The 27,350-nt window shown below is 44.9% G+C and overlaps 1 protein-coding gene across 2 annotated transcripts in view; it reads right to left on the bottom strand.

Moving 5' to 3' along the window:
* Positions 1-27,350, bottom strand: part of cpeb2 (cytoplasmic polyadenylation element binding protein 2) — a 190,836-nt gene that overhangs the window by 24,967 nt on the left and 138,519 nt on the right. The window contains exon 5 of one of the 2 annotated variants that reach the window (XM_085966119.1): positions 6,781-6,804. The exons of the other annotated variant lie outside the window; for it this stretch is intronic. Coding sequence (XP_085822245.1) covers positions 6,781-6,804 — 24 coding nt within the window. The remainder of the gene's footprint in view (positions 1-6,780; positions 6,805-27,350) is intronic. 2 annotated transcript variants of the gene reach the window in all.

Genomic DNA, 27,350 nt, shown 5'->3' with positions numbered 1-27,350 from the left:
ACTGTACTTAATTCTACAAAGTAATACTTGCTCTTGATATTGCACAAATGCTTAGTGGAGACAAGGTAACTATTCAGGCTGAGACTATTGAGAACCTGTACTAATGGAGCAATGATATTGCAGAAACCAATTGCAGACTGAAGGATCAGCATAAGCTGCAGTATCAAATTCCAGTACAGGAAACTTTGGTTTATCCGGAGGTTGTATGTCCGGAAACCTCGATCTACCGGCAGAAATCAGGAGCCGTTTTGTTAGGTTTTTTTCTTCTTCTCGTGGCTTTTTTTTCAACAGTCAGGCTCTGCAAAGTCTCTCTGAAGCTGTTGCTAAGCTACAGAGACGCTTCCAAGGTACGGCGGACTGTTTAGAAGCTGTTGCTAAGCAACAGTGTTTGTTGCCAGATATGGAGCTGCAAATCTCCGTATGCTTCAACATTAACGCTGGTTTGTTCGGCAGTTTTGATAGATCGGCAACAGCTCGGTCCCATCGGTGCCGGATATCACAAAGTTTCCTGTATTTCCTGGCTCCAACTGCAATTTTGTAGGTTAGAAGAGAGTGCTGCACATAATCTTGCGTGCATGTACAGAACTCCTCTCCCAGGTGAAAAAAAATTAAAGAAATATATTTTCCAATTGGCAAAAAAATAATTGTACTACATTCTTCTATTGTACTACATTCTTCTATGTGCTAATCTTGGGCAGACATTAACTAGTTTATTCAAGGGTTCCCTAAGCACTTTTTAAATAAGATGCAACACCACACTGGAGTTATACTAATCACAATGTCAAACCCAAGTTGTAAGACTATCTCCTCCAATAGGTCTCACACCACTTCACTCCAGAGTCAATTATGGCCCAATTTTGGAGTTATTCTATAACTTTAGAATTGGTACGAAGTGGAAACCACTTCACAGTTACTTTAAGGTTGCAGTATAAACACCCCAAGAGAGTGTACTTACTCAGTTGCTTTTATTTAAAATCCATAATGACACAGTAAAGCAGTATTATTCAACTAGTCCCTGCTCACCTTGGGGAGGGGGGGTGGGGGAAGTCCACAAAATGCCAGATTCAGAGGACCATAGGGCACTGGTTGGAGGTTGCAGAGGTTGGACAGCGTGAGCCATGGAGGTTTAAAAAAAAATTTGTTTATGGGATGAGGGCGTCGCTGGCAAGGCCAGCATTTATTGCCCATCCCTAACTGCCCTTGAGAAAGTGGTGGTGAGCCCCCTTCTTAAACCGCTGCAATCTGTGTGGTGAAGGTACTCCCATAGTGCAGTTAGGGAGGGAGTTCCAGGATTTTGGCCCAGTGATGATGAAGGAAGGTGATATATTTCTAAGTCAGGATGGTGTGTGACTTGGACGGCAGCTGTCCTTGTCCTTCTAGGTGGTAGAGATCGTGTGTTTGGGAGGTGCTGCCGAAGAAGCCTTGGCAAGTTGCTGCAGTGCATCTTGTAGATGGTACACACTGCAGCCACGGTATGCCGGTGGTGGAGGGAGTGAATGTTTAAGGTGGTGGATGGGGTGCCAATCAAACGGGCTGCTTTGTCATGGAAGGTGTCGAGCTTGAGTGTTGTTGGAGCTGCACTCATCCATGCAAGTGGAGAGTATTCCATCATGCTCTTGACTTATGCCTTGTAGATGCTGGAAAGGATTTGATGAGACAGGAGGTGAGACACTCACTGCAGAATATCCAGACCCTGGCCTGCTCTTGTAGCCACAGTATTTATGTGGCTGGTCCATTTAAGTTTCTGGTCAATGGAGACTCCCAGGATGCTGATGTGGGGGGGGTGGGGAGAGGGGGGGGGGATTCGGTGATGGTAATGTCGTTGAATGTCAAGGGGCAGTTGTTAGACTCTCTCTTGTTGGAGATAGTCATTGCCTGGCACTTGTCTGGCACGAATGTTACTTGCCACGTATTAGCCCAGGCCATGCTGCATGTGACCACTGACTGCTTCATTATCTGAAGAGCTGCGAATGTAACTGAACACTGCAATCATCACCACTTCTGACCCTATGATGGAGGGAAAGTCATTGAAGAAGCAGCTGAAGGTGGTTGGGCCGAGGACACTGAGCTAACGATCTCCTGCAGCGATGTCCTGGAGCTGACATGATTGGCCTCCAACAACCACAATCATCTTCCTTTGTGCGAGGTATGACTCCAGCCAGTGGAGAGTTTTCCCCGATTCACATTGACTTCAATTTTACGAGGGCTCCTTGATGCCACACTTGGGTCAAATACTGCCTTGATGACAAGGGCAGTCACTCTCACCTCACCTCTGGAATTCATCTCTTTTGTCCATGTTTGAACCAAGGCTGTAATGAGGTCAGGAGCTGAGTGGTCCTGGTGGAATCCAAACTGAGCATCGGTGAGTAGGTCATTGGTGATTAAATGCCGCTTGATAACACTGTCGACGACAGCTTCCGTCACTTTGCTGATGATTGAGAGTAGACTGATGGGGCGGTAATTGGCCAGATTAGATTTGTCCTGCTTTTTGCAGACGGCAGTTTTTCACATTGTTGGGTAGATGCCAGTGTTGTAACTGTACTGGAACAGCTTGGCTAGAGGCGGATAGTTCTGGAGCACAAATCTTCAGCGCTACAGCTGGATGTTGTCAGGGCCCATAGCCTTTGCTGTATCCAGTGTGCTCAGCTGTTTCTTGATATCACGTAGAGTGAATCGAATTGGCTGAAGACTGGCTTCTGTGATGGTGAGGACCTTAGGAGGAGGTCGAGATTGGCACTTCTAGCTGAAGATGGTCGTGAACACTTTAGCCTGGTCTTTTGCGCTCACAGGCTGGACTCTGCCATCATTGAGGATGCGGATGTTCATGGAGACTCCTCCTCCCATTAGTTGTTGAATTGTCCACCACCATTCACGACTGGATGTGGTAGGACTGCAGAGCTTTGAGCTGATCCGTTGGTTGTTGCTTAGGTCTGTCTATAAGCATGCTATTTCCGCTGTTCAGCATGTATTTAGTCCGGTGCTATAGCTTCACCAGGTTGGCACCTCATTTTTAGGTACACCTGGTGCTGCTCCTGGCATGCTCTTCTACACTCCTCATTGAACCAGGGTTGGTCCCCTGGCTTAATGGTAATAGTAGAGTGAGTGATATGCCGGGCCATGAGGTTATAGATTGTGGTGAAATACAATTCTGTAGCTGCTAAAGGCCCACGGCACCTCACAGAGGCCCAGTTTTGAGCTGCTAGATCTGTTCTGAATCTATCCCATTTAACACAGTATGGTGCCACACAACATGACGGAGGGTGTCCTCAATGTGAAGACAGGACTTTGTCTCCACAAGGACAGTGCGGTGGTCACTCCTACCAATACTATCATGGGCAGATGCATCTGCAACAGGTAGAGAGGCGAGAATGCGGTCAAGTAGGTTTTTCCTTTGTGTTGGTTCTCTCACCACCTGTCGCAGGCCCAGACTGGCAGTTATGTCCTTCAGGACTCGGACAGTAGTGATGCTACCGAGCCAGTCTTGGTGATGGACATTGAAGTCCCCCACCCAGAGTACATTCTGTGCCCTTGCCTTGGAGGGCAGTAGGTGGTAATCAGCAGGTGGTTTCCTTGCCCATGTTTGACCTGATGCCATGAGACTTCATGAGGTCCGGAGTCAATGCTGAGGACTCCCAAGGCCACTCCCTTCTGACTGTATACCACTATGCCACCACCCCTGGTGTGTCTGTCCTGCCGATGGGACAGGACTTATCCAGGGATGGAGGAGTCTGGGACGTTGCTGAATGGTATGATTCTGTGAGTATGACTGTGTCAGGCTGTTGCTTGACTAATCTGTGGGACATCTCTCCCAATTTTGGCACAAGTCCCCAGATGTTAGTGAGGTGGTCTTTGCAGGGTCAACTGGGCTAGGTGTGCCTTTGTCGTGTCTGGTGCCTAGGTTTTCTAAGTAAGGGCAAGGATACAATACAGAAACAAACAGAAAATGTGTACTTGACAGTAACTATCCAGATAAGCAAATACTGGACAGAAAATTAGACTACGGACTAAAGCAGGAAAGCAGCAAAGGTTTTAAACAATGAGAAAATTCAATTGAAAACTATAATTTACCCTGGTTCTATCATTATTTTCCACAAAACACAAGTTATACTCCTTTTGGAGTGGCTTATCCATTTTGAAAGAGGCTAAAAACAGCACTTACAAACTGCATTTCTCTGTTGATAACCAACTCGAAACAATGCAAATATAAGGTTAACTCCACGTGGTCATCTTGTAAACATTTTCCAAGGAAACAAGTTTGATTCTAGTCCATGAACTAGCCTTGTAGAATGGATCTTCGCTGACAATCATTAACAATAGTAAATACATTCCAGCTTTGCTTAGGGAAATTTAGTTCCATCGGAACTAAGTAAACATAATTGTACACCATTTGCTGGAACAGTAAGTTTTCAGATTCTATATAAGTGGAAAGATGATGATAATGATCATTTGTTAAATTAGGTAGAATTTAGATAGTACTGCCCTATTTTCATGCCAACTAAGGAAAGGATGTGATTAAAGCGTGAGGTTACCGACCCATCCAGCTAACACTGAAAGCACTGAAATAGCAGTTTCTCCACAAATAAAATTTAACATGAATCCACATGTCCACAAGGACGCTCTTCAGATTGTGTTAATGCCAGATTCAGATACCAGATGAAACTGGTAGCTTGTGATGAAGCCTTATTTTCTAAATTTCTTTTAGAAATGTGGATAGTAAAGGACATTTCTTATTTTTAGTTATCTTTTAGAAGGGAACTTAATTTAAGTGTTGCTTACAACCCAATAAAATTGTCTGAGGCCTTGAGGCAGGATACTACAGTACTAGGGATTTACCACATGACTTCTGCAGCCTGGCAACAGATTACAATTTTTTACTCTTCTGCAGGACTGAAGCGAATCACCTGCACTGATTCATGTTGGCACTCATCTTCGGCATTAATCAGTCAGCCGGCTAAATTCTCATCCCCACCTGAAATATATCCCTATTAATGCTGAACAAAAAATTGTGTGTAGTATACATGAAACTATTAGAAATGTTAGCTGCTTATTGGGTAAAGGCACTAGTTGGAGTGACACGGAGTCATATAAATGGTCCCAGGTTCAATCCCAGGCCTATGCGGAGTTAGCTAATATCAGCTTGGACAACAATTGGGGTGTAGAATACTGTCTATAGTACCCCTGGGTTAGGGAGGCAAAAATAAAAAAACCAGCCAGAGCCCCTATACCATCCATGCCCTCTGCAGGAAGTATGTGTAGAAATCAGGTGAGAACGGGACCGGGCTCATTGTGGTGCCCTCCTTAGCCTGCCTACACTCAATTAGGTTTACACATTAAAAAAAGCCAAATCAGCAAGGCATCTGCAGCGGTCAGCACCTGCGAGGACAAATTCCTCCAGCAAGAGTGAGTGTCTTTGGAGAGGAAGGCAGGGCAAAAAGGAAAATAATCTTAGCTCCCCGTTTTATTTTTATGTTGATCATAAGTATTAGATGGAAAGGAAGATGCATCAAAAATGAAGAATTTTGATTACAATGTGGCTCTTTTCTTTCTATCAAATTACAATTTGGGGTTATGAGCTAGGTTCACTGAGGAATCTCGATAAATGCAGTTCAGCAGCTACTGGCTGACTTGTTAGAGCTAGTTTGAACAACCATTAAGCTTATGTTTCAAATTCTACGATCTTCACTGGTTATCAGCTAGATGAGCAACTTCATTAGTATGACAGTCAGCCGTGGCTCAGTGGGTAGCACACTCGCCTCTGAGTCAGAAGGTTGTGGGTTCAAGTCCCACTCCAGGGGCTTGAGCACATAAAGCAAGGCTGACACTCCAGTGCAGTGCTGAGGAACTGCTGCATTGTCGGAGGTGCCGTCTTTCGGATGAGACGTTAAACAGAGGTCCATCTGCTCTCTCAGGTGGACGTAAAAGATCCCATGGCACTATTTCGAAGAGTAGGGGAGTTATCCCTGGTGACCTGGCCAATGCTTACCCCTCAACCAACATAACAAAAACAGATTATCACATTGCTGTTTGTGGGACCTTGCTGTGTGCAAATTGGCTGCCGCGTTTCCCATATTACAACAGTGACTACACTGCAAAAGTACTACATTGGCTGCAAAGCGCTTTCAGACGTCTGGTGGTCGTGAAAGGCGCTATATAAATGCAAGTTTTTCTTTCTTTTCATTCAAGCTTGGGGGTTGGGGGGCTGGAGATGAGAGAGGGCAAATCAGTCTTGCTGAACAACTGTAACTCCTCTTGGCTGGTAATACAGCACTGGTCACAATGGCTATGCAGATGTCTGTGGCCTTAACCATCCCATACTTTCTGGAGGAGGTGGTATGGCAGTGGATGCCAGAAGGGGTCTTCAAAGAAATTTAATTTGAAAAAGAAACACTATTGAAAGAATATCCCATGTTGAAAAATTATACTGTTTAACTTGAGCATAAAGTTTGCAGGTTCATTTAGACAACTGAATAGATCAGAACACTGTTTTAACACTACGTTCAGATGATCATGCAACCTTTAATATATCTCAACTTTTTTTTGAAGCACTGCATAAAATTAGCATTTATTAAACCACAAGTATTAACTTTTTTTGTAGCATCAAGTTCATCTTTCTGATCATGCACTTAGTTATTTTCTACACAACATGCAGACCTAATGAGAAATCAGCACCCAATCCATGATTCAATCATTAATTGCCAAAAACAAGTAACTACTAATCAGTCATCAAATCACATTGATTCATTTAAAGATACAAGTCAGCACTAAAAACCAAATGTTTACCTCGTCTTCTCCCATAACTTCTTGCTGCATGCAAACAAAGAAGGATAAATAGGATTTGTATCAAATGTCAGTGTGCACTTAAAGTTCACAGAATGTAAGGTAAGCAGCTAAAAATCAAAATCTTTACAACAAAGCTACTGAAACAGCTTTCTGAATCGGCATCACTTTCCGTACACAATGATGGCATTTTGTTCAGCTGCAATCTTACAATTTTCTGAATTTCAAAAGCTGCAGTCATAAACTCAAAAATGCCCTTCATACAAATGGCAAAACAAAATGAACTGATTTATCAAAAATTACCTATGTGAACAAAATCTTTCGATCAAACTCTGCATTAATTGTAGAATAATAATTCTTCAAAAAGGTTTCAGTATGTACCACTATAGAATAGTAAACATGTACAAGTGATTAGTAACCGTCATTGGCACTGTGCGTTTCAGAATTACTACATACTTACTTGGCAATATGACATTTATAGGGGCAAAAATTACTCTTTCCTTTGGTAACTGAGGCAGGTTTATAGGCATTTAGAATCAGCATAATTTTTACAAGAGTACAAAGAGCAGTCTTGGGAATAGAAAGAAGGTTAATGCTCCACATACAAAATGCTTTTGGAAGGGGGAAGGAGTCAAGAATACTTTGTACAATTCTGAAGATGACAATTATGGCTGGCCCCTTACCTACTTAAATTTGTTAGACTGCCAAACATGTAAAGGCTGAGTTGTGCAATCATAACAAGCTTACTTGTTCTTTTTCTAGTTGTACTCCTAAAACCACTATGATCTCCACCTTAAACACCGAAACACCATGGCCCGTATTTTGCGGTCACTCTGAGTACGCAGTCATACCGCCTTTGAAATTGACAGCAAGCTTTGGATATCCCGAACTTGCGATGTCAAGCTCCGACTTGACAGACGATCCGCACTGATATGGAAATCATAATTGTTGGCGCAGAGTTAGGCTAATTGTCCGCCAACTGCCCAGCAATTACGTATGAACATTTTACGGCTGGGGCTACCTCCTGACAAATCCAAGTAATGTTGAAAGCTAGGAGGCCAGAAATGGAAGCATTTACATTTGACCCACAGGATTTTGTCCATGGTGTCCACTACTTGTCATGATTTAAAGGTTAATTTAGTTCGGGATTAACTCAACAAATATCAAGAGAAATATTGTGCAGTTCTACATATTTCTGCATTTATAATTCTTAGATGTCAGCATGAGAGTCATTCTTGCCGCTCTTAAATACTTTGCAGTAGAAAGCATTGCACTAGCGATCTTAATATGCAAGTTCTGCTAGACCTTGTTTACTGATTGGAGCACCGGCCCACGTGATCCCAGGTATGCGTATGCACTCAACTCTGCAGTGCTTGACAGCAACTTTATGTTTGGGGCCTCGCAACAGGTAAGTGCTCATTCAATTCGGATGCTGGCGGTGTAATCTTTAATTACGCCACTAACCGCAAAATCCGGGCCATTGTTATCATACATTTCATCACCCCATCCCCTCCCTCCCAGAACCATAATAGGGTTCCCCTTGTCCTCACCTTCCACCCGACCAGCCTTCACATTCAACACATCATCCTCTGCCATTTCCGCCACCTTCAAAGAGACACCACCACCAAACAAATCTTCCCCTCCCCTCCCGATTCAGCGTTCCGAAGGGACCATTTCCTCCGCGGTCCACTCTTCAATCACCCTCAACACCCCTCCCCTCGGCACCTTCCTGTGCAAGCGCAGGAGGTGCAACACCTGCCCTTTAACCTCCTCCCTTCATAGGATCACATATGAACATACATACGAACATATGAATTAGGAGTAGGCCACTCGGCCCCTCAAGCCTGCTCCGCCATTCAATAAGATCATGGCTGATCTGATTACTCCACATTCCTGCCTACCCCTGATAACCTTTCACCCCCTTGCTTATCAAGAATCTATCTACCTCTGCTGTAAAAATATTCAAAGACTGCTTCCACCCCCCTCTGAGGAAGAGTTCCAAAGACTCACGACCCTCTGAGAAAAAATTTCTCCTCATCTCTGTCTTAAATGGGCAACCCCTTATTTTTAAACAGTGACCCCTAGTTCTAGTTCCTGAGTTCACAGGAGTAGGCCATTCAGCCCCTCGAGCCTGTTCTGCCATTCAATGAGATCATGGCTGATGTGCAACCTAACTCCCATATACCCACCTTTGACCCATATCCCTTAATACCTTTGATTAACAGAAAGCTATCAATCACCGATTTAAAATTCGCAATTGATCCAGCATCAATTGTCGTTTGCAGAAGAGAGTTCCAAACTTCTACCATCCTTTGTGTGTCTCACCGTCCGGGGCCCCAAACACTCCCTCCAGATGAAACAGCAATTTACTTGTACTTCTTTCAATTTAGTACACTGTATTCACTGCTCACGATGTAGTCTCCTCTACATTGGGGAGACCAAACGCAGATTAGGTGATCGCTTTGTGGAACACCTCCGCTCAGTCCGCAAGGGTAAACCCGAGCTTCTTGTTTTAATTCTCCACCCCACTCTGACCTCTGCCTTCTACACTGTTCTAATGAAGCTCAACGGAAGCTCGAGGAACAGCACCTCATCTTTCAATTAGGCACTTTACAGCCTGCCGGACTCAGAGTTCAACAATTTCAGATTATAACCACTGCTCCCATTTTTTCCAGACAGCAGCTGTTGGTAATGATTCTGCCATTGTCATTTACAGCTTCTTTAGACCCATCTTTTGTTTATTATCTTGTCCTATTACCTCCCTCTTTTGCCTTGCACCATCATCCCTTTTGTCATATAATCTCTCCTGCCTTCCACCCCATCAGACCTTCCCTTTTGTTCTTCCCTCCCCTCCGCCCCTTTCTCCGCTTCTATATTTGCTTAATACCTGTTACATCTCTAACTTTTTCCAGTTCTGATGAAAGGTCATCGACCTGAAACGTTAACTCTGTTTCTCTCTCCACAGATGCTGCCTGACCTGCTGAGTATTTTCAGCGTTTTCTTTTTTTTAATTTCAGATTTCCAGCATCCGCAGTGTTTTGTTTTCATTTCATTGTATTCATTCTGTATGGTACATTCTTCAAATGAAAATCCAGTCAGGCTCTTCAAGCCAGAACAGTTTATTAGCTTTTGATTAAAGTTTTATACATCACTGGGTTGGTCAGGCTACACAAATACACTGGAAAGGTCAGGGTCGAAACTGGGAATTCAAAATGTATTGAATGCACTGTATAATATCTACAAGGTACTTTATCAAATGACATTTTCAGATAATTATATTTGTGTAAATGGATTATGAAAGGAAGTATACAACAGTGTGCCTGTGAAACATACAGACTGTTCACAGATCTATAATTATTTAGCATTTGTTAAGTTGAATGGCAACTCTTCAGATAATGAAACAGTCCATGCCCGCATGCAGCAAGACCTCGATGACATTCAGGCTTGGGCTGATAAGTGGCAAGTTACATTTGCGGCACACAAGTGCCAGGTAATGACCATCTCCAACAAGAGAGAGTCTAACCACCGCTCCTTGACATTCAACGGCATTACCATCACTGAATCCCCTCCCCAACATCATCTTGAGGGGTGTCACCATTGACCAGAAACTTAACTGAACCCGCCACATAAATACTGTGACTACAAGAGCAGGTCAGAGGCTGGGTATTCTGCAGTGAGTATCTCACCTCCTGACTCCACAAAGCCTTTCCACCATCTACAAGGCACAAGTAAGTGGTGTGATGGAATACTCTCCACTTGCCTGGATGAGTGCAGCTCCAACAATACTCAAAGAAGCTCGACATCACCCAGGACAAAGCAGCCCATTTGATTGCCACCCCATCCACCACCTTAAACATTCACTCCCTCCACCACCGGCACATTATGGCTGCAGTGTGTGCCATCTACAAGATGCACTGCAGCAACTCGAAGCTTCAACATCACCTCCCAAACCTGCGACCTCTACCACCTAGAAGGACAAGGGTAGCAGGCGCATGGGAACACCATCACCTGCAAGTTCCCCTCCAAGTTACACACCATCCTGACTTGGAAATATATAGCCATTCCTTCATTGTCGCTGGGTCAAAATCCTGGAACTCCCTCCCCAACAGCACTATGGGAGTACCTTCACCACATGGACTGCAGCGATTCAAGAAGGCGGCTCACCACCACCTTCTCAAGGGCGACTAGGGATGGGCAACAAATGCTGGGCTTGCCAGCGACGCCCACATCCCATGAGTGAATTAAACAAAATTGAAGTAATGTATAACTGATGCTAAAAAAAGCAAATATTACATAAGGATCTATCTTTCAGTGAGTCAGGGGGAAAAAATTAGCTGAACAAACATTGCAAGTCTATCCAACAATTGTCAAGGCAAACAGAATAATTAATATATATGTGGACACTTAATAAACCATTGGTAAGACTACATTTGGGAATACTGTATCTGCTTTGGGTCACAACACTCAAAAGATAAAAGGCAAAGTAAAGAGCTCAAAAGGCAATGGGGAAAGTACTGTGTTTCAAATCAATAAGAATCTTCAATAGCCACTGTACCATAACCAGTGAATTCATGCATCCCAACGAGACAAATACAAATGTTTTCCCCAGTCATGTTGACAACCTTTTCAGATGTCTAATTTCATAAGAACCTTTGCCCCACTTTACTAATACATTTGAGAGGAAATCTTAGCAGTTAAAATTCTCACAACAGAGAAGCAGATTTCTCTTCAGATGCAATAACTATTACTTTTTTTGAGATTGGGATGCATGTGCTCAATGAAAAAGACACCAACTAGAAATTGGGAGAAAAGTTAGGGAAGGTGACTGAGGGCAAGACTGAAGGCGTAGATTTTGAGGAGGCTTTTGAAGGCAAGAGAGATGTAGTAAGGCAGAAGGGTTCAAGAAGAGGAGAAATCACAAGTTTGGGGTGCAATGGCTAAACACCACTCTATTTTCAAGTTTCTACTTTGCACTATGATGAGAATTTACACAAATTTCAATCAATCAGTCTTCAAAATGACCTCTGCTACTTCCTCTAAAGTATTTTATGTTGACGCTGAAAGTTTTCCTTACTTTTGACACTATCAAAAACTTTTTACGATACAGCAATGTTAGTTGGTGCAACTTTACCAGTTGCATATAAGATTAGCTCTCATTGGTCATCACTGAATGGGTTGATTAAATTGTTATTAAACATTTCTATCAAAGCTTTGACATGAACTACATATCCCGCTCCCTCCAATCTACATGTTAACCCATGGTGCTAACATCCACAGCTTGCACATGTACGCTAATGACACCCAGCTCTACCTTTCCATCACCTCTTTTGGTCCATCCATTGCCTGTGTTGACAGACTACTTGGCTGTAATCTTTACCCTGGAGTCGGGTTGTGTGCGTGCGGGCCGGCCAGGAAGCCAATGCTGTGAACAGCGTTTTGTTCAGTGTGACTTTTACTTAATGGTCCCAATTAAAGCAGTCCGTTTCTGGGCCCAACTAAATGGAGCGAGTCTGATGAAGTCATCGATGACTCGTTTCCAGTGCCGATATTTAAAGTAGCCTTGCACTCAACTCATTTGAAGGTTGATGTAGGAGTGTTAAAGCTGATATCCAGAGGTCTGAGTAGTGTTATAAAGCTGATAAAAGTGTGGATCATGGAGATACAAAGACAGAGGGCCATACCAAGATTTAATGATGCCTGGTGCAGGCAGTGAGCGCACGCAAGGAGGTCCTCTTCCCTGGCGATAGGCGCAAAAGACCACCCAAAGACACAAAAAGGGCATGGTTGGAGACCGCAGAGGAGCTCAGCAGCAGGGATGTGGTCAGGAGGACGTGGATCCAGTGCAGGAAAAGATTCAATGATCTCATGAGGTCAGGAAAGGTGAGTGCAATGCCACATTCACCTTCATCCTGATGTGTCTATCTGCCTTCCCAAGCCTACTCCTGCACATCATTCCTCACACCAAACTACCTTGCAGGTTCACCCATCCCTCTCTGTCTATGTACATACTCCCATCCCAATCTGATTAACCACCCCGACACTCACCCTCATCCTAATGCAATCATAGAAAGTAACACCACAGGAGGAGACCATTTGGCAATGTCACGCCACTTCTTCATAATCACCCTCTACAGGTATAGCCCATCCATCCACCAATATCATTCCATCACTCTCACTCAAAATTCTCTTCTTTCCTCCTTGCAATATGGAAAGGATGGCCACCTGCATGGAGCAGCAAATGCGCCAGTCACCCGATAACATGCTTGCTGTGGACAACAGATGGCAGATGCTCACAGACCTCATCTCGAGGAGTGATATAAACGTAGACTTGGGCGTTCATTGTCCCACTGATGTGCAGAAAGGTGCTCTCCAGCTCCTTGCTAGCAGGGAAGTGCGGGTGGCCCATGAGAGGGATGATGGTGAAAGGGGACATGGAAGTGGGGGCTCTTTCTCAAAGGGCTCAAACTTCTCCCCCGTTGCCCCCCCCCACCAACCCCCCCTCAGTCAGACCCCACATGCTTCCTCGGATCCTGATGGCCAAGTCTGCCCCTGCACAGTCGCAGGAGGAGCAGTCTTTGGCAGGGCCCTCACAGGCTCCAAAACCCAGAGGACGTCCGCCAAAAGTGTATAAACAGTTGCAGCAGGGAAGTGGGCAGTCTGCCTCTACCTCTGCTGAAGCCGCATGGGTTGCACCTCGTAGAAACACTCGGGAAAGAAAAAAGACACAATCCTAGATGTCAACAAAGGTTAATGATAAGTTTCAGTTATATTTATGATAAAAGAAATACATTTATCTGTCAGTCTTGTCCATTTTTGCCTGCTACCTGGAAAGTGGCCTCGTCACTTGGAGCGAATGGTGAGCTATTACTTAACCTCGAGAAATGGGGGTTTGGGTGAGCGGAATGGCTTGGTCATTGTTCGGTTGCTTTATGGTGTTGTTGGGGGGTGGGGAGGAAACTTAATACAGCATGTGGCAGCTATATGGATGCACTGGTGCAAGTTAAGTAAATCGGGCCATTATGGGGCCATCCCGAGCCTCTCGGGCAGCAATGTGTGCCTTGCTCGTCTTGCAGCTCCAATCCTCGCTGCTGCGCTGTGTTGTGCAGTGTGCAGCAAATGACGATGATTCAGGAGACCCTTGCTGGTGTGTACTGAAGGGCTCCTCCAGATCTGTCAAGGCATCTGAAGAGCATCTTCAGCATGCCTATTGCTTGACTCTCATTATAACGCTCCTGGGCCTCAGTACTTGGCCTCCTCATGGGTGTCATGAGCCACGTCTTCAGTGGATAGCCCTGGTCTCCAAGTAGCCAGCTGCTAAGTCTGTTTGAAGGTGCAAAGAGCTGAGGGAGGGTGGACTGACGCAGCACAAAATGAGGAGAGATTGAGTAGTCTAGGTCTATATTCTCTAGAGTTTAGAAGAATGAGAGGTGATCTCATTGAAACATACAAAATTCTTACAGGGCTTGACAGGGTAGATGCAGGGAGGTCTAGAACCAGGGGGGGGGGGGGTCAGTCTCAGAATAAGGGGTCAGCCATTTATGACTGAGATGAGGAGAAATTTCTTCACTCAGAGGGTGGTGAATCTTTGGAGTTCTCTACTCTAGAGGGCTGTGGAGGCTCAGTCGTTGAGTATACTCAAGACAGAGATCGATAGATTTTTGGATATTAAGGGAATCAAGGGATATGGGGATAGTGCAGGAAAGTGGAGTTGAGGTAGAAACATAGAAGATAGGAGCAGGAGTAGGCCATTCGGCCCCTCGAGCCTGCTCCGCCATTCAATGAGATCATGGCTGATCATCCAAATTCAGTACCCGGTCCCTGCCTTCTCTCCATATCCCGTGATCCCTTTAGCCTTAAGAAATATATCTAACTCCTTCTTGAATATATTTAATGAATTGGCCTCTACTGCCTTCTGTGGTAGAGAATTCCACAGGTTCACCACTCTCTGGGTGAAGAAATTCCTCCTCATCTCTGTCCTAAATGGCTTATCCTTAGACTATGACCCCTGGTTCTGGACTCCCCGGCCATCAGGAACATCCTTCCTGCATCCAATCTGTCTAGTCCTGTTAGAATTTTATAAGTTTCAATGAAATCCCCTCTCATTCGTCTAAACGCCAGCGAGTATAAGCCCAATCGACCCAATCTCCCCTCATATGTCATTCCTGCCATCCCAGGTATCAGCCTGGTGAATCTTCGCTGCACTCGCTCCATGGCAAGAACATCCTTCCTCAGATAAGGTGACCAAAACTGCACACAATACTCAAGATGTGGTCCCACCAAGGCCCTGTACAACTGCAGCAGGACATCCTTGTTCCTGTACTCGAACCCTCTCACTACGAAGGCCAATATACCATTGGCCTTCTTAACCGCCTGCTGCACCTGCATGCTTACCTTCAGCGACTGGTGCACAAGGACACCCAGGTCTTGTTGCACTTCCCCTTCTCCCAATCTATTGCCATTCAGATAATAATCTGCCTTCCTGTTTTTGACACCAAAGTGGATAACCTTGCATTTATCCACGTTATATTGCATCTGCCATGCTTCTGCCCAATCACCCAACCTGTCCAAATCATACTGGAGTTTCTCGGCATCCTCCTCACAGCACACACGCCCACCCAGCTTTGTGTCGTCTGCAAACTTGGAGATATTACATCTAGTTCCCTTGTCTAGATCATTAATATATATTGTGAATAGCTGGGGTCCTAGGACCGATTCCTGCGGTACCCCACTAGTCACTGCCTGCCACTTGGAAAAAGAGCTGTTTATTCCAACTCTTTGCTTTCTGTCTGCCAACCAGTTCTCTATCCAAGTCAATACCTTGCCCCCAATCTCATGTGCCTTAACTTTACACGCTAATCTCTTATGCAGGACCTTATTGAAAGCCTTCTGAAAGTCCAAATACACCACATCCACTGGTTCTCCCTTATCTATTTTACCAGTTACATCCTCAAAAAATTCCAGATTAGTCAAGCACGATTTATCTTTTGTAAATCCATGCTGACTTTGTCCGATCCCGTCACTGTTTTCCAAATTTTTGACAGCTTAATCTCTGCACAAAATGGAATCAGCAAGAGTCTTTCCATTAGCCAAGTAATCAGGTTTAATGTGGGATCATTTATGCATTTTTCCCAGCTCTCAATTAATGCACTTGCACAATGGCCACTGAGCTTCCACCTCCCCTTCACAGGCGAGGTTCCCAAGGTGCATAAATCCAGTTCTCCTGAAGTTAAAGCCATAAGCTGCTGTTAAAAACCCTTTTAAAAGACTCTCATCAAGCGTGTAAGTGCTTGAATGAGGTTGCACACCTCTCCTGAGCAGGTCCGTGGCACACTTCGAAATGCGCCAGAGTTAAATGTGGAAGTTTGCGGGATAACGGTGGGTTCCCGACGCGCTGGTAATTTCCACAAATTTAACTGCCGATCCCCCCCCCTCCCCCCACCACCACCACCAAACCCGCACGCTCGGCCACAGGAAAATTCCAGCCCTTGTTGACATCCAGTCTGGGATGAGTTGCAATCTACGTTGAGAAGACCAATGCCCCCACCACAAATCTGTATCATTCCCCCTTTGTGGCTACTACCTCAGTCTGAACTAGACGGTTTGCAACCTCAGCACTGAATTCAACCCCAAGCAGCACTTTCAACTCCATATCCTCTCCACGCCAAAGATTGCCAACTTCCACCTCTAATACTGTCCTCTCCTCTGCCCTAGCTCGGCTCATCTGATGCTGACGCCTTCATTCATATCTTTGTCACCTCCAGATTCAACTATTGCACTGCTCTCTCAGCTGACATTTCACCCTACACCCTCTGCAAATATCAGCTCATCTAAAACTATGCTGCCTGTATCCTAACTCGCACTAGGTCCAATCCTCTGGAATTCCCTCCCTTAACCTCGCAGGCTCAACAATTTCCCCTTTAAGGCCCTCCTTAAAACCATTCTCTTTGATCAAGCTTTTGGTCACCCCCTCCCATATCTCTTTGGCTGGTTATCCACTTTTTTTTATTACGCCTGTGAAGCACTTTGGGATGTTTTTCTATCTTAAGGGTGCTATGTAAATTTGAGTTTGATATTGTTGTAGCGTTTTGGAAGGAGTCAATAAAAATATTAAAGACAGTATCAGGCAAAACAATTGATTATTCCAGTTATAGTCAGTGAAGATATAAGCTCATATGCAGATCTAGGATGATCCCAATAATCTTAACAGAAAATCCAGAATGCAGAATTAATTTCATGTCTGCAATACTTCTGAAACTACAATATGAAATGAAAGGGATTTTACTTTGTGGCAATGTTCTTGCTATGTCTAGGATGGGAATTTAATTCTGTATCTGGCCAGCTTTAGCAAAGTGTTCTAGGATTCAGTATTTTGTTGTGAAAGCAAAGTGTAAGTAGGCCTTCCTCAGGACACTGGATGTTGCTGGAACAATATAGGCTCAATTTGCCATTTTACCAAGAGAAGAATCAATGTTACTCAGCAAAAAATAAGTTTTAAAAAAGTTAACACGTTACATCTGGAACAAAATCTTTCTTCAGAAAAAAATCAAAAATCAATAATGCCCATTTCACAAAAGGAATACACTGGCATGGACTTTATTGTTTCCTGCATTAACCTGTATTACACTCAGTGACACAATTATCGAATATTTCCAAACTTGGGTTGTGCCTGAAGAGAGCATTTCAAGTGATACAAGACTAGGATGAAGTGCTGATGAGTTTGTTACTAATACTGGTAGTAAGGGCAGCAATTTGAAGTGATAAATTCAGACCATCATTCAGGTGTAGTATCTGGCAACATTAAAGTGAATTGGCTTAAATGTGATTCCCCGCCCTGGGGAGAGGGGCATGTATATAGAGCAATGAAAACATTTAGGTAATAGAAACACTGGGAATCGCCAGTTTTGTTTTTGAATGCGCTAAATCTCTATCTTCGGCAACAATTCACTGAAGAATAATTTATGATCTTCATAAATCTTTAAAACTTGTTATAAGTTGCAAGTTTGTAAACGGTTAGCTTATTCACTTAAGTGACAAATCACAATGCATACATTTATTTGTCCTGCAAATGTAGTACATTTGGAAGGAAATTTACAGATCATTTTTTAAATATGAAATGCTAGAATGTGCGACAGAGTTTTCACAAGGCAAAACATAAATGATTATGCACAGTTAGTGCCAATGAAGACATAAACTCACATGATAAGCTAATAAACAAAGTTAGCACAGTCCTTCACCTGATTTTTTAGGCCACGGGTTAAATGTAACTGGCAGAATGCCAACAACACATACTATTCCTTAAAAGACACAAGGGTGCTCAATGAAATCATTCTTTAAGTCACATGAAAGAGCTTCATTGCATTCAATATCACATGACTATCGATAAAATATGCTGCAGATGTTTTTCCTTTTTGACCATCAGATGGCAACATACTGTTGACCATCATAGAATCGAACTGTAATTTTGACCAGAAAATATTGAAAGAATTTTAAGTAGTACTCAATTTTATGTTCTCACCAATTTAAATAGGACTTTTTTAAAATCAAAGATCCGCTCTATAAAAACATGTATTGGTTAATTTCGTCTTTCCAAAAAATATAATCATACTCTCTCAAAGTGTTTAGGCTATGCAACAACAACAAGCGGAGACCGGAGCAGGTTGGGAGAAGCATTAGGATAGGTGGCCAAAGGTACAATTGAAGAGGTAAGTTTGATGGAGGCTGCTGAAGGTGGGAGACGTAGCAAGGGTTTAGGAAAATAATTCCTGGGTGTAGGGGTGAAATACCTGAAGTCTCTTCCACTGATGGCCAAGCAGAAGGAAAGGAGCACATATGTACTGGTACATACCAAAATAAATGCCCCTAATGTACACTATCACAATTTTCCATACATTTTCAAGCTTTTGAAAAACAACAACTGGTATATTTATATAGCGCCTTTAACATAGTAAAACTTCCCAAGGCGCTTCACAGGAGTGTTAGAAGACAAAAATTTGACACTGAGCCACATAAGAAGAAATTAGGGCAGATGACCAAAAGCTTGGTCAAAGAGGTAGGTTTTAAGGAGCGTCTTAAAGGAGGAAAGAGAGGTAGAGAGGTTTAGGGAGGGAGTTCCAGAGCTTAGGACCTAAGCAGCCGAAGGCACGGCCACCGATGGTTGAGCAATTATAATCAGGGATGCTCACGAGGACAGAATTTGAGGAGCGCAGATATCTCGGGGGGGGGGGGGGGTGGAGTTGTGGGGCTGAAGGAGATTAGAGAGAGGGGGAGGGGCAAGGCCATGGAAGGATTTGAAAACAAGGATGAGGATTTTGAAAACGAGACGCTGCTTAACCAAGAGCCAATGGAGGTCAGCAAGCACAGGGGTGATGGGTGAATGGGATTTGGTGCAAGTTAGGACACGGGCAGCCGAGTTTTGGATGACCTCAAGTTACGTAGGGTAGAATGTGGGAAGCCAGCTAGGAGTGCGTTGGAATAGTCAAGTCTAGAGGCATGGATGAGGATTTAAACAACAGATGAGCTGAGGCGGGGTGGAAATAGGTGGTCTTAGCAATGCCACGTCTGTGTGGTCAGAAGCTCATTTCGGGGTCAAATATGACACCAAAGTTGCGAACAGTCTGGTTCAGCCTCAGACAGATGCTAGGGAGAGGGATGGAGTCGGTGGCTAGGGAACGGAGTTCGTGGCGGGGACCGAAAACAATGGCTTCGGTCTTCCCAATATTTAATTGGAGAGAATTTCTGCTCATCCAGTACTGTATTTCGGACAAGCAGTCTGACAATTTAGAGACCATGGAGGGGTCGAGAGAAGTGGTGGTGAGGTAGAGCTGGTGTCAGCATATGTGTGGAAACGGATGCCGTGTTTTCAGATGATGTCGCCAAGGAGCAGCATGTAGGTGAGAAATAGCAGGGGCCAAGGATAGATCCTTGGGGGAACTCCAGAGGTAACGATGCGGGAGCGGGAAGAGAAGCCATTGCAGGTGATTTTCTGGCTACGATTAGATAGATAAGAATGGAACCAGGCGAGTGCAGTCCCACCCAGCTGGATGATGGTGGAGAGGCGTTGGAGGAGGATGGAGTGGTCAACTGTGTCAAAGGCTGCAGACAAGTCAAGAAGGTCGAGGAGTGATAGTTTACCTTTGTCACAGTCACAAAGGATGTCATTTGTGACTCTGATAAGAGCTGTTTCGGTACTGTGACCGGGGCAGAAACCGGATTGGAGGGATTCAAACATGGAGTTCTGGGAAAGATGGGCATGGATTTGGGAGGTGACAACATGCTCAAGGACTGGAGAGGAGAGGGAGGTTGGAGATGGGACGGTAGTTTGCAAGGATGGAGGGGTCTAGGGTTGATTTTTTGAGGAGGGGGTAATGACGGCAGATTTGAAGGAGAGGGGGTCAGCACCCGAGGAGAGCGAATAGTTAACAATGTCAGCTAACATGGGAGCCAGAAAAGATAGTTGGGTGGTCAGCAGTTTAGTGGGAATAGGGTTGAGGGAGCAGGAAGTTGGTCTCAGGGACAAGATGAGCATGGAGAGGTTAAGAGGGGAGATTGGAGAGAAACTGGAAAAAGATGGGAGTTCAGGGCTAGGGCAGGGGAGAACCTTAGAGGAAGTTTGACCCAGTGGGCTGGGGAAGGAAGGGAAGTGGCAGAGGCAGCTGATCGGATGGTCTCAATCTTAGACACAAAGAAGTCCATGAGCTCCTCAGACTTGCTGGAGGTGAGTGTGGAGGGGAGAGGGGTTTTAAGAAGACGGTTAGCAGTAGAGAATAAAAGCTGGGGGTTATCTCTGCATTCCAAAATGATCCTGGAATAGTGAGCAGTTTTGGCAGACAAGAGTAGGACATGATAATGCTTTATGTGGTCCAGGCAGATCTGGCAGTGAATGGCTAAACCAGTTTTCCGCCATATCTGTTCAAGTCTGCGTCCCTCAGACTTGAGGGAGCGAAGATGAGGGCCGTACCAGGGGAAATGGCCAGTGAGAGAGAGTAATGGCTTTAATAGGGACTAGGACATCAAACGCTGTGGTGAGGGTGTGGTTGAGCAGATCGGTAGCTGCAGAAATGTCATGGTGAATGGAGAGCCAAAGGCTGGATAGTTGGTATTTCGTAAGTGCAGTTGTAAGAGAGTTGGGAGAGGGTTTTTTCCAGGGGGGGACACGGAACGAAGTAGGGTTGGGTGGGGGAAGGGAGATGTGGGTGGAGAGCAATACAAGGAAGAGGTCAGAGAGGGCCTTATCTGCTATTGACACAGAGAGTAGCGAGGCCACGAGAGATGGCAAGGTCAAGGGGGTGGCCGTGAATATGGGTTGGGGAGTTCACATGGAGGGAGAGATTAAGGGAGGATAGTGTGCTCAGAGGAAAGAGAACATGATGAATTGAGATGGAGGTTGAAATCATCAGGGATGAGAAGTCACTCAGTGCAGAGGCTGAGGGGGGAAAGCAATGAAGATATCTTGGTGATAAAATTTTTATCGTACTTGGGTGGGCGGTAGAGAACGAGAATTTTAAATGAGAGGTGGGAGGGGTGGAACAAGGCGAGATGTTCAAAGGAGGAGAAAGTGTCAGAGGAGTAGGGGGATAGACCAAGGTGTGATTTGGTGATGAGGGCCACACCGCCACCATGGCGGTCTGGGCGGGGCACGTGGTGGAAGGTATAGCCAGGCGGGGAGGCTTCATTTAAGGGTAAGGTGTCATCACCCCCTCAGCCAAGTTTCTGTCAGAGCCATGATGTCGATGGAATCATCCATGACATGCTCATGGATGGCAAGGTCCTTGTTCGCAAGTGAACAGACATTCTGGAGGGAGATGCTGAGAGGGTCGGTGGTGGCTGATCCACTGCAAGCGTCCCTAGGGTGAGCGCTTGGAGCATTGAGTTGGATGGGGAGGACATTGGCAAGATTAGCCCCCCCGTGGGCGTACTGGCCGGGAAGGTCGATGAGAGAGTAGGATGGGACAGTTGGAGATGCTACTCGTGAGGAGGCAGTGATGAGTGCCACGGTGGGCCCTTTGGAGAATGCCAAGAGAGGCACAGAGGGAAGCTGTAGGCTTATCTAAGAGGGAGTCAAGCCTGGGACTGTAGCAGGAGAGTAGGGAGGTCGAAGAGTAATGAAGGGTTGGGGTAGGGGTTTAGGAGGGTAGAGTATCCGAGAAAGGAGAGATGAAAGGTGGCATGACTTGAGGAGAGACCGGGAGGGAGGGAGAGGAAAAAAGTGGAAATAGAAGTGATCAGCTATGTCCAGAGCGGCAGCCAAAATGCGCATGCGAATGGACACACGGAGAAACTCAAGTTACATAGGTCTGGTTACGTAGCAATTATAAGGATGCATATTTCATGGTAGTAGCTGGGAATAGGTTGGTGACAATAGTAGGGAGACCAGAGTTAAAGTCAGAGGTTCTGTGGAGGGAAAAAGTTGACATAAGTAGGATGGAGTCGGCTTGGAGCATTGACAAACGGTTGTCCAAGTTCAGAGACAGGTGTAACAGGTGAGTGAAGTCCAGAAACTATTTGAAGGGTAGAGAATTGGAGGATGGATGTTATCGCTGTGGTAATAAGAATCCCAGTTGCGGTGCAGAAAGATGATGGCGAAGTTGACGTGAAGTTGGAGGTCATCGTAGATCAGAAGCAGCGGAGAAAATGTAAAACCACTAGCCAGCAACCAACAACGCAGGAAATCCAGTAGAACGAGTCACCCAGCTCATCAGAGAAACAACAACAACTAGCAGAAACCAGCAACGTTAAAAAAAAAAACAGTTGAACGAGTCACCCAGCTCAGCAGAGATACAGCCACTGTGCGGAAGATACATTTTTTACCAGCAAATTGTCACAGCAAATGAGTCTTATGGTGTAATCCATTGTAGTCCAGTGCAGAAGCGTAGTATTGATGTCCAGAGAAATCCAGGCATTCAGAAACCAACTTTGAGAAGCAGAGAGCAGGGGTGGGGGTGGGTAATGGAGATTTAAAGCAGTTAACTTGTAGTTAGGGCTAAAATGCTCCAATTGATGGAGCCAGGGGAACTTGAATAGTGGAAGTGAGGAGATTTGGGCGAGAAAGAGCAAAGGATGGCAGGAGATTCCCATGGATAGAAGTGAAGAGCTCCAGAGCTCCTTATTTCTCTCCATGGATGTTGCCTGGCCTGCTGAGTTTTTCCAGCATTTTCTGTTGTTATCTCCTTATGTAACTGCCAGCCTAACGGCAGCTATCTTCCATTTCTCATTAGTGATGTACTTTATGGCACCGAGGTAGGTTTAGCTAACAATATTTCAAATATACAGCTCAATAACCAGTCTCTACAAAATTATACACATTGCTGGAACTGGCGAGGGATATCGCAGTACCATGGATTAGTGATGCAGGTTAAAACCCTCATTTCACAGAAGGAAATTGTTGGAACCTCCTTCTTGGGTCTATAACATTAATGCTGGTACTTCCCTGCCCATTCCCATTTATTGACCTCTCTTTCCAATCACTGAATCCTTAAGAACATGAGAAATAGGAGCCCTCGAGCCTGCTCCACCATTCAATAAGATCATGGGTGATCTTCTACCTCAACTCCACTTTCCTGCACTATCCCCATATCCCTCGATTCCCCATATATCCAAAATTCTATCGATCTCTGTCTTGAATATACTCAACGACTGAGCCTCCACAGCCCTCTGGGATAGAGAATTCCAAAGATTCACCATCCTCCGAGTGAAAAAATTTCTCATCTCAGTCCTAAATGGCCGACCATTGTTGGCCATCAGCAGAATTCTATTCCACCACAATCTATAACCTCATGCCTAGCATATCCCTCACCCTACCATAACCATCAAGCCAGACAACCAATCCTGGTTCAATGAGGACTGTAGAAGAGCATGCCAGGAGCAGCACCAGGCGTACCTGAAAATGTGGTGCCAACCTGGTGAAGCTACAACATAGGACTACATGCATGCTAAACAGTGGAAGCAGCATCCTATTGACAGAGCCAAGCCATCTCACAACCAATTGATTAGATCAAAGCTCTGCAGTCCTGCCACATCCAGTCGTGAATAGTGGTGGACAATTAATGGGAGGAGGAGGCTCCATGAACATCTGCATCCTCAATGATGGCGGAGGCCAGCCAGCGAGTGCAAAAGACAAGGCTGAAGTTTTTGTAATCATCTTCAGCCAGAAGTGCAGAGTGGATTGTCCATCTTGGCCTCCTCCTGAGGTCTCCACCATCATAGAAGCCAGTCATCAGCCAATTCGATTCACTCCCATGTGATATCAGGAAACGGCTGAGTGCACTGGATACAACAAAGGCTATGGGCCCCAACAACATCCCAGCTGTAGAGCTGAAGACATGTGCGCCAGAACTAGCCACACCTCAAGCCAAACTGTTCCAGTACAGCTATAACACTAGTATCTAGCCGACAAAAAGCAGGACAAATCCAATCCAACCCCCATCAGTCTACTCTCAATCAACGAAGTGATGGAAGGTATCGTCGACAGTGCTATCAAGTGGCACTTACCAATAACCTGCTCACTGTTGCTCAGTTTGGGTTCCGCCAGGAACACTTGGCTCCAGACCTCATTATGGCCTTGGTCCAAACATGGGTAAAAGAGCTGAATTCCAGAGGTGAGGTGAGAGTGTCTGACCTTAACATCAAGGCAGCATCTGTCCGAGCGTGGCACCAAGGAACCCTAAAAATTGAAGTAAATGACGATCAAGGGGAAAACTCTCCACTGGATGGAGTCATACCTAGCACAAAGGAAGGTGGTTGTGGTTGTTGGAGACCAATCATCTCAGCAGGAGTTCCTCAGCGCAGTGTCCAAGGCCCAACCATCTCCAACTGTTTCATCAGTGATCTTCTTTCCATTAGAAGAGGGGATGTTCGCTAATGATTGCAGTGTTAAGAACATAAGAAATAGGAGCAGGAGTAGGCCATTTGGCCCTTCGAGCCTGCTCCGCCATTCAATTAAGATCATGGCTGATCTTCCACCTCATCTCCACTTTCCTGCACTATCCCCCCATATCCCTTTATTCCCTTAATATTCAAAAACCTAATCGATCTTGATTATACTCAACGACTGAGCCTCCACAGCCCTCTGGGGTAGAGAATGCCAAAGATTCACCACCTTCTGAGTGAAGAAATTTCTCATCTCAGTCCGAAATGGCCAACCCCTTATTCTGAAACTGTGATCCCTGGTTCTAGACTCACCAGCCAGGGGCAACATCCTCCCTGCATCTAACCTGTCAAGCCCTGTAAGAATTTTGTATGTTTCAATGAGATCACCTCTCATTCTTCTAAACTCGAGAATATAGGCCTAGTCTACTCAATCTCTCCTCATAGGACAATCCCCCCATTCGAGGAACCAGTCAGGTGAACCTTCGCTGCACACCCTCTATAGCAAGTATATCCTTCCTTAGGTAAGGAGACCAAAACTGTACACAATACTACAGGTGTGGTCTCACCAGGGCCCTATATAATTGCAGTAAGACGTCTTTACTCTGATACTCAAATCCTCCTGTAATAAAGGCCATTTGCTTTCCTAGTTGCTTGCTGTACCTGCATGTTAACTTGCAGTGATTCGTGTACAAGGACACCCAGGTCCCTCTGAACACCAACATTTCCCAATCTCTCACCATTTAAAAAATACTCTGCTTTTCTATTTTTCCTACCAAAGTGGGTAACTTCACATTTCTCCACATTATATTCCATTTGCCATGTTCTTGCCCACTCACTTAGCCTGTCTATATCCCCTTGAAGCCTCCTTGCATCCTCCTCACAACTTACATTCCCACCCAGCTTTGTATCATCAGCAAACTTGGATATATTACATTTGGTCCCCTCATTCAAATTATTGATATAAATTGTGAATAGCTGAGGCCCAAGCACTAATCCTTGCGGTACCCCACTAGTTACAGCCTGCCGACCCGAAAATGACCCGTTTATTCCCACTCTGCTTTCTGTCCATTAACCAATCCTCCAAACCCATGAGCCCTAGTTTTGTTCAATAGCCTCTTGCGTGACACCTTATCAAATGCCTTCTGAAAATCCAAGTACATCACATCCACTGGTTCCCCCTTATCCATTCTGCTAGTTACAACCTCAAAAAATTCTAACAGATTTGTCAAACGTGATTTCTCTTTCATAAATTCGTGTCGACTCTGCCCAATCCAATTATTATTTTTTAAGTGCCCTGTTACCACGTCCTTAATAATAGATTCTAGCATTTTACCTACTACTAATGTTAGGTTAACTGGTCTGTAGTTTCCCATTTCCTCTCTCCCTCCTTTCTTAAATAGTGAGGTTACATTTGCTACCTTCCAATCTGCAGGAACCGTTCTAGAATCTATGGAATTTTGGAAAATGACAACCAATGCATCCACTATCTCCATAGCCACCTCTTTCAAAACCCTAGGATGTAGGCCATCAGGTCCAGGGGATTTATCGGCTTTCAGTCCCATTAAGTTCTCCAGTACTATTTTTTTTTTACTAATACTAATTTCTTTCAGTTCATCATACTCGCTAGAGCCTTGGTTCTCCACTATTTCCCGGAAGATTTTTGCGTCTTCTTCCGTGAAGAAAGACACAAAGTATATATGTTTAATTTGTCTGCCATTTCCTTATTCCCCATTGTAATTTCTCCTGTCTCAGCCTGTGTTTAGCTCCATTAGCAATTCCTCAGATAATTAAGGAGTCTGTGCCCACATGCAGCAAGACCCGGACAACATCCAGGCTTGGACTGATTGATAAGTGCCAAGTAACACTCGTGCCGCATAAGTGCCAAGCAATGACCATCTCCAACTGGAGTCAAAACACTTCCCCATGACATTTAATGGCATTACTGTTTTCAGATCGCCCACTATCAACATCCTGGGGATCACCATTGACCAGAAACTTAACTTGACCAGCCACATAAATACTGTGGCTACAACTGCAGGTCAGAGGCTGGGTATTCTGCGGCAAGTGACTTACCTCCTGACTTCCCAAAGCCTTTCCACCATCTACAAAGCACAAGTAAGGAGTGTGACGGAATACTCACCACTTACCTGGATGAGTGCAGCTCCAACAACACTCAAGCAGCTCGACACCATCCAGGACAAAGCAGCCTGTTTGATTGGCATCCCATCCACAACCATAAACATTCACTCCCTCCACCACCGGCACACTGAGGTTGCAGTGTGTACCATCTACAAGATGCACTGTAGTAACTCGCCAAAGCTTTTTGACAGCACCTCTCAAACCTGTGACCTCTACCACCTGGAAGGAGAAGGGCAGCAGGCACTTGCAAGTTTCTCTCCAAGTCACACATCATCCTGACTTGAAATATATCGCCATTCCTTCATCATTGCTCAGTCAAAATCCTGCAACTCCTTACCTAACAGCATTGTGGGAGTCCCTTCACCACACGGACTGCAGCGCTTCAAGAAGACAGCTCACCACCACCTTCTCAAAGGCAATTAGGGAAGGGCAATAAACGTTAGCCTTGCCAGCAGCGCTCACATCCATTAGGTGAATGAATAAATAAGAAAATGTTTAATGTGGCAAGATGATGTTTGTTCCATGTAATATACAGATACATACAATAAGGTGCTGACAACATCAGAGAT

The sequence above is a fragment of the Somniosus microcephalus genome, chromosome 2, assembly GCF_052327205.1.
Source record: "Somniosus microcephalus isolate GS21.2 chromosome 2, FLI_Smic_1.0, whole genome shotgun sequence".
NCBI lineage: Eukaryota > Metazoa > Chordata > Chondrichthyes > Squaliformes > Somniosidae > Somniosus > Somniosus microcephalus.
This window is presented reverse-complemented; position numbering and strand designations above follow the sequence as displayed.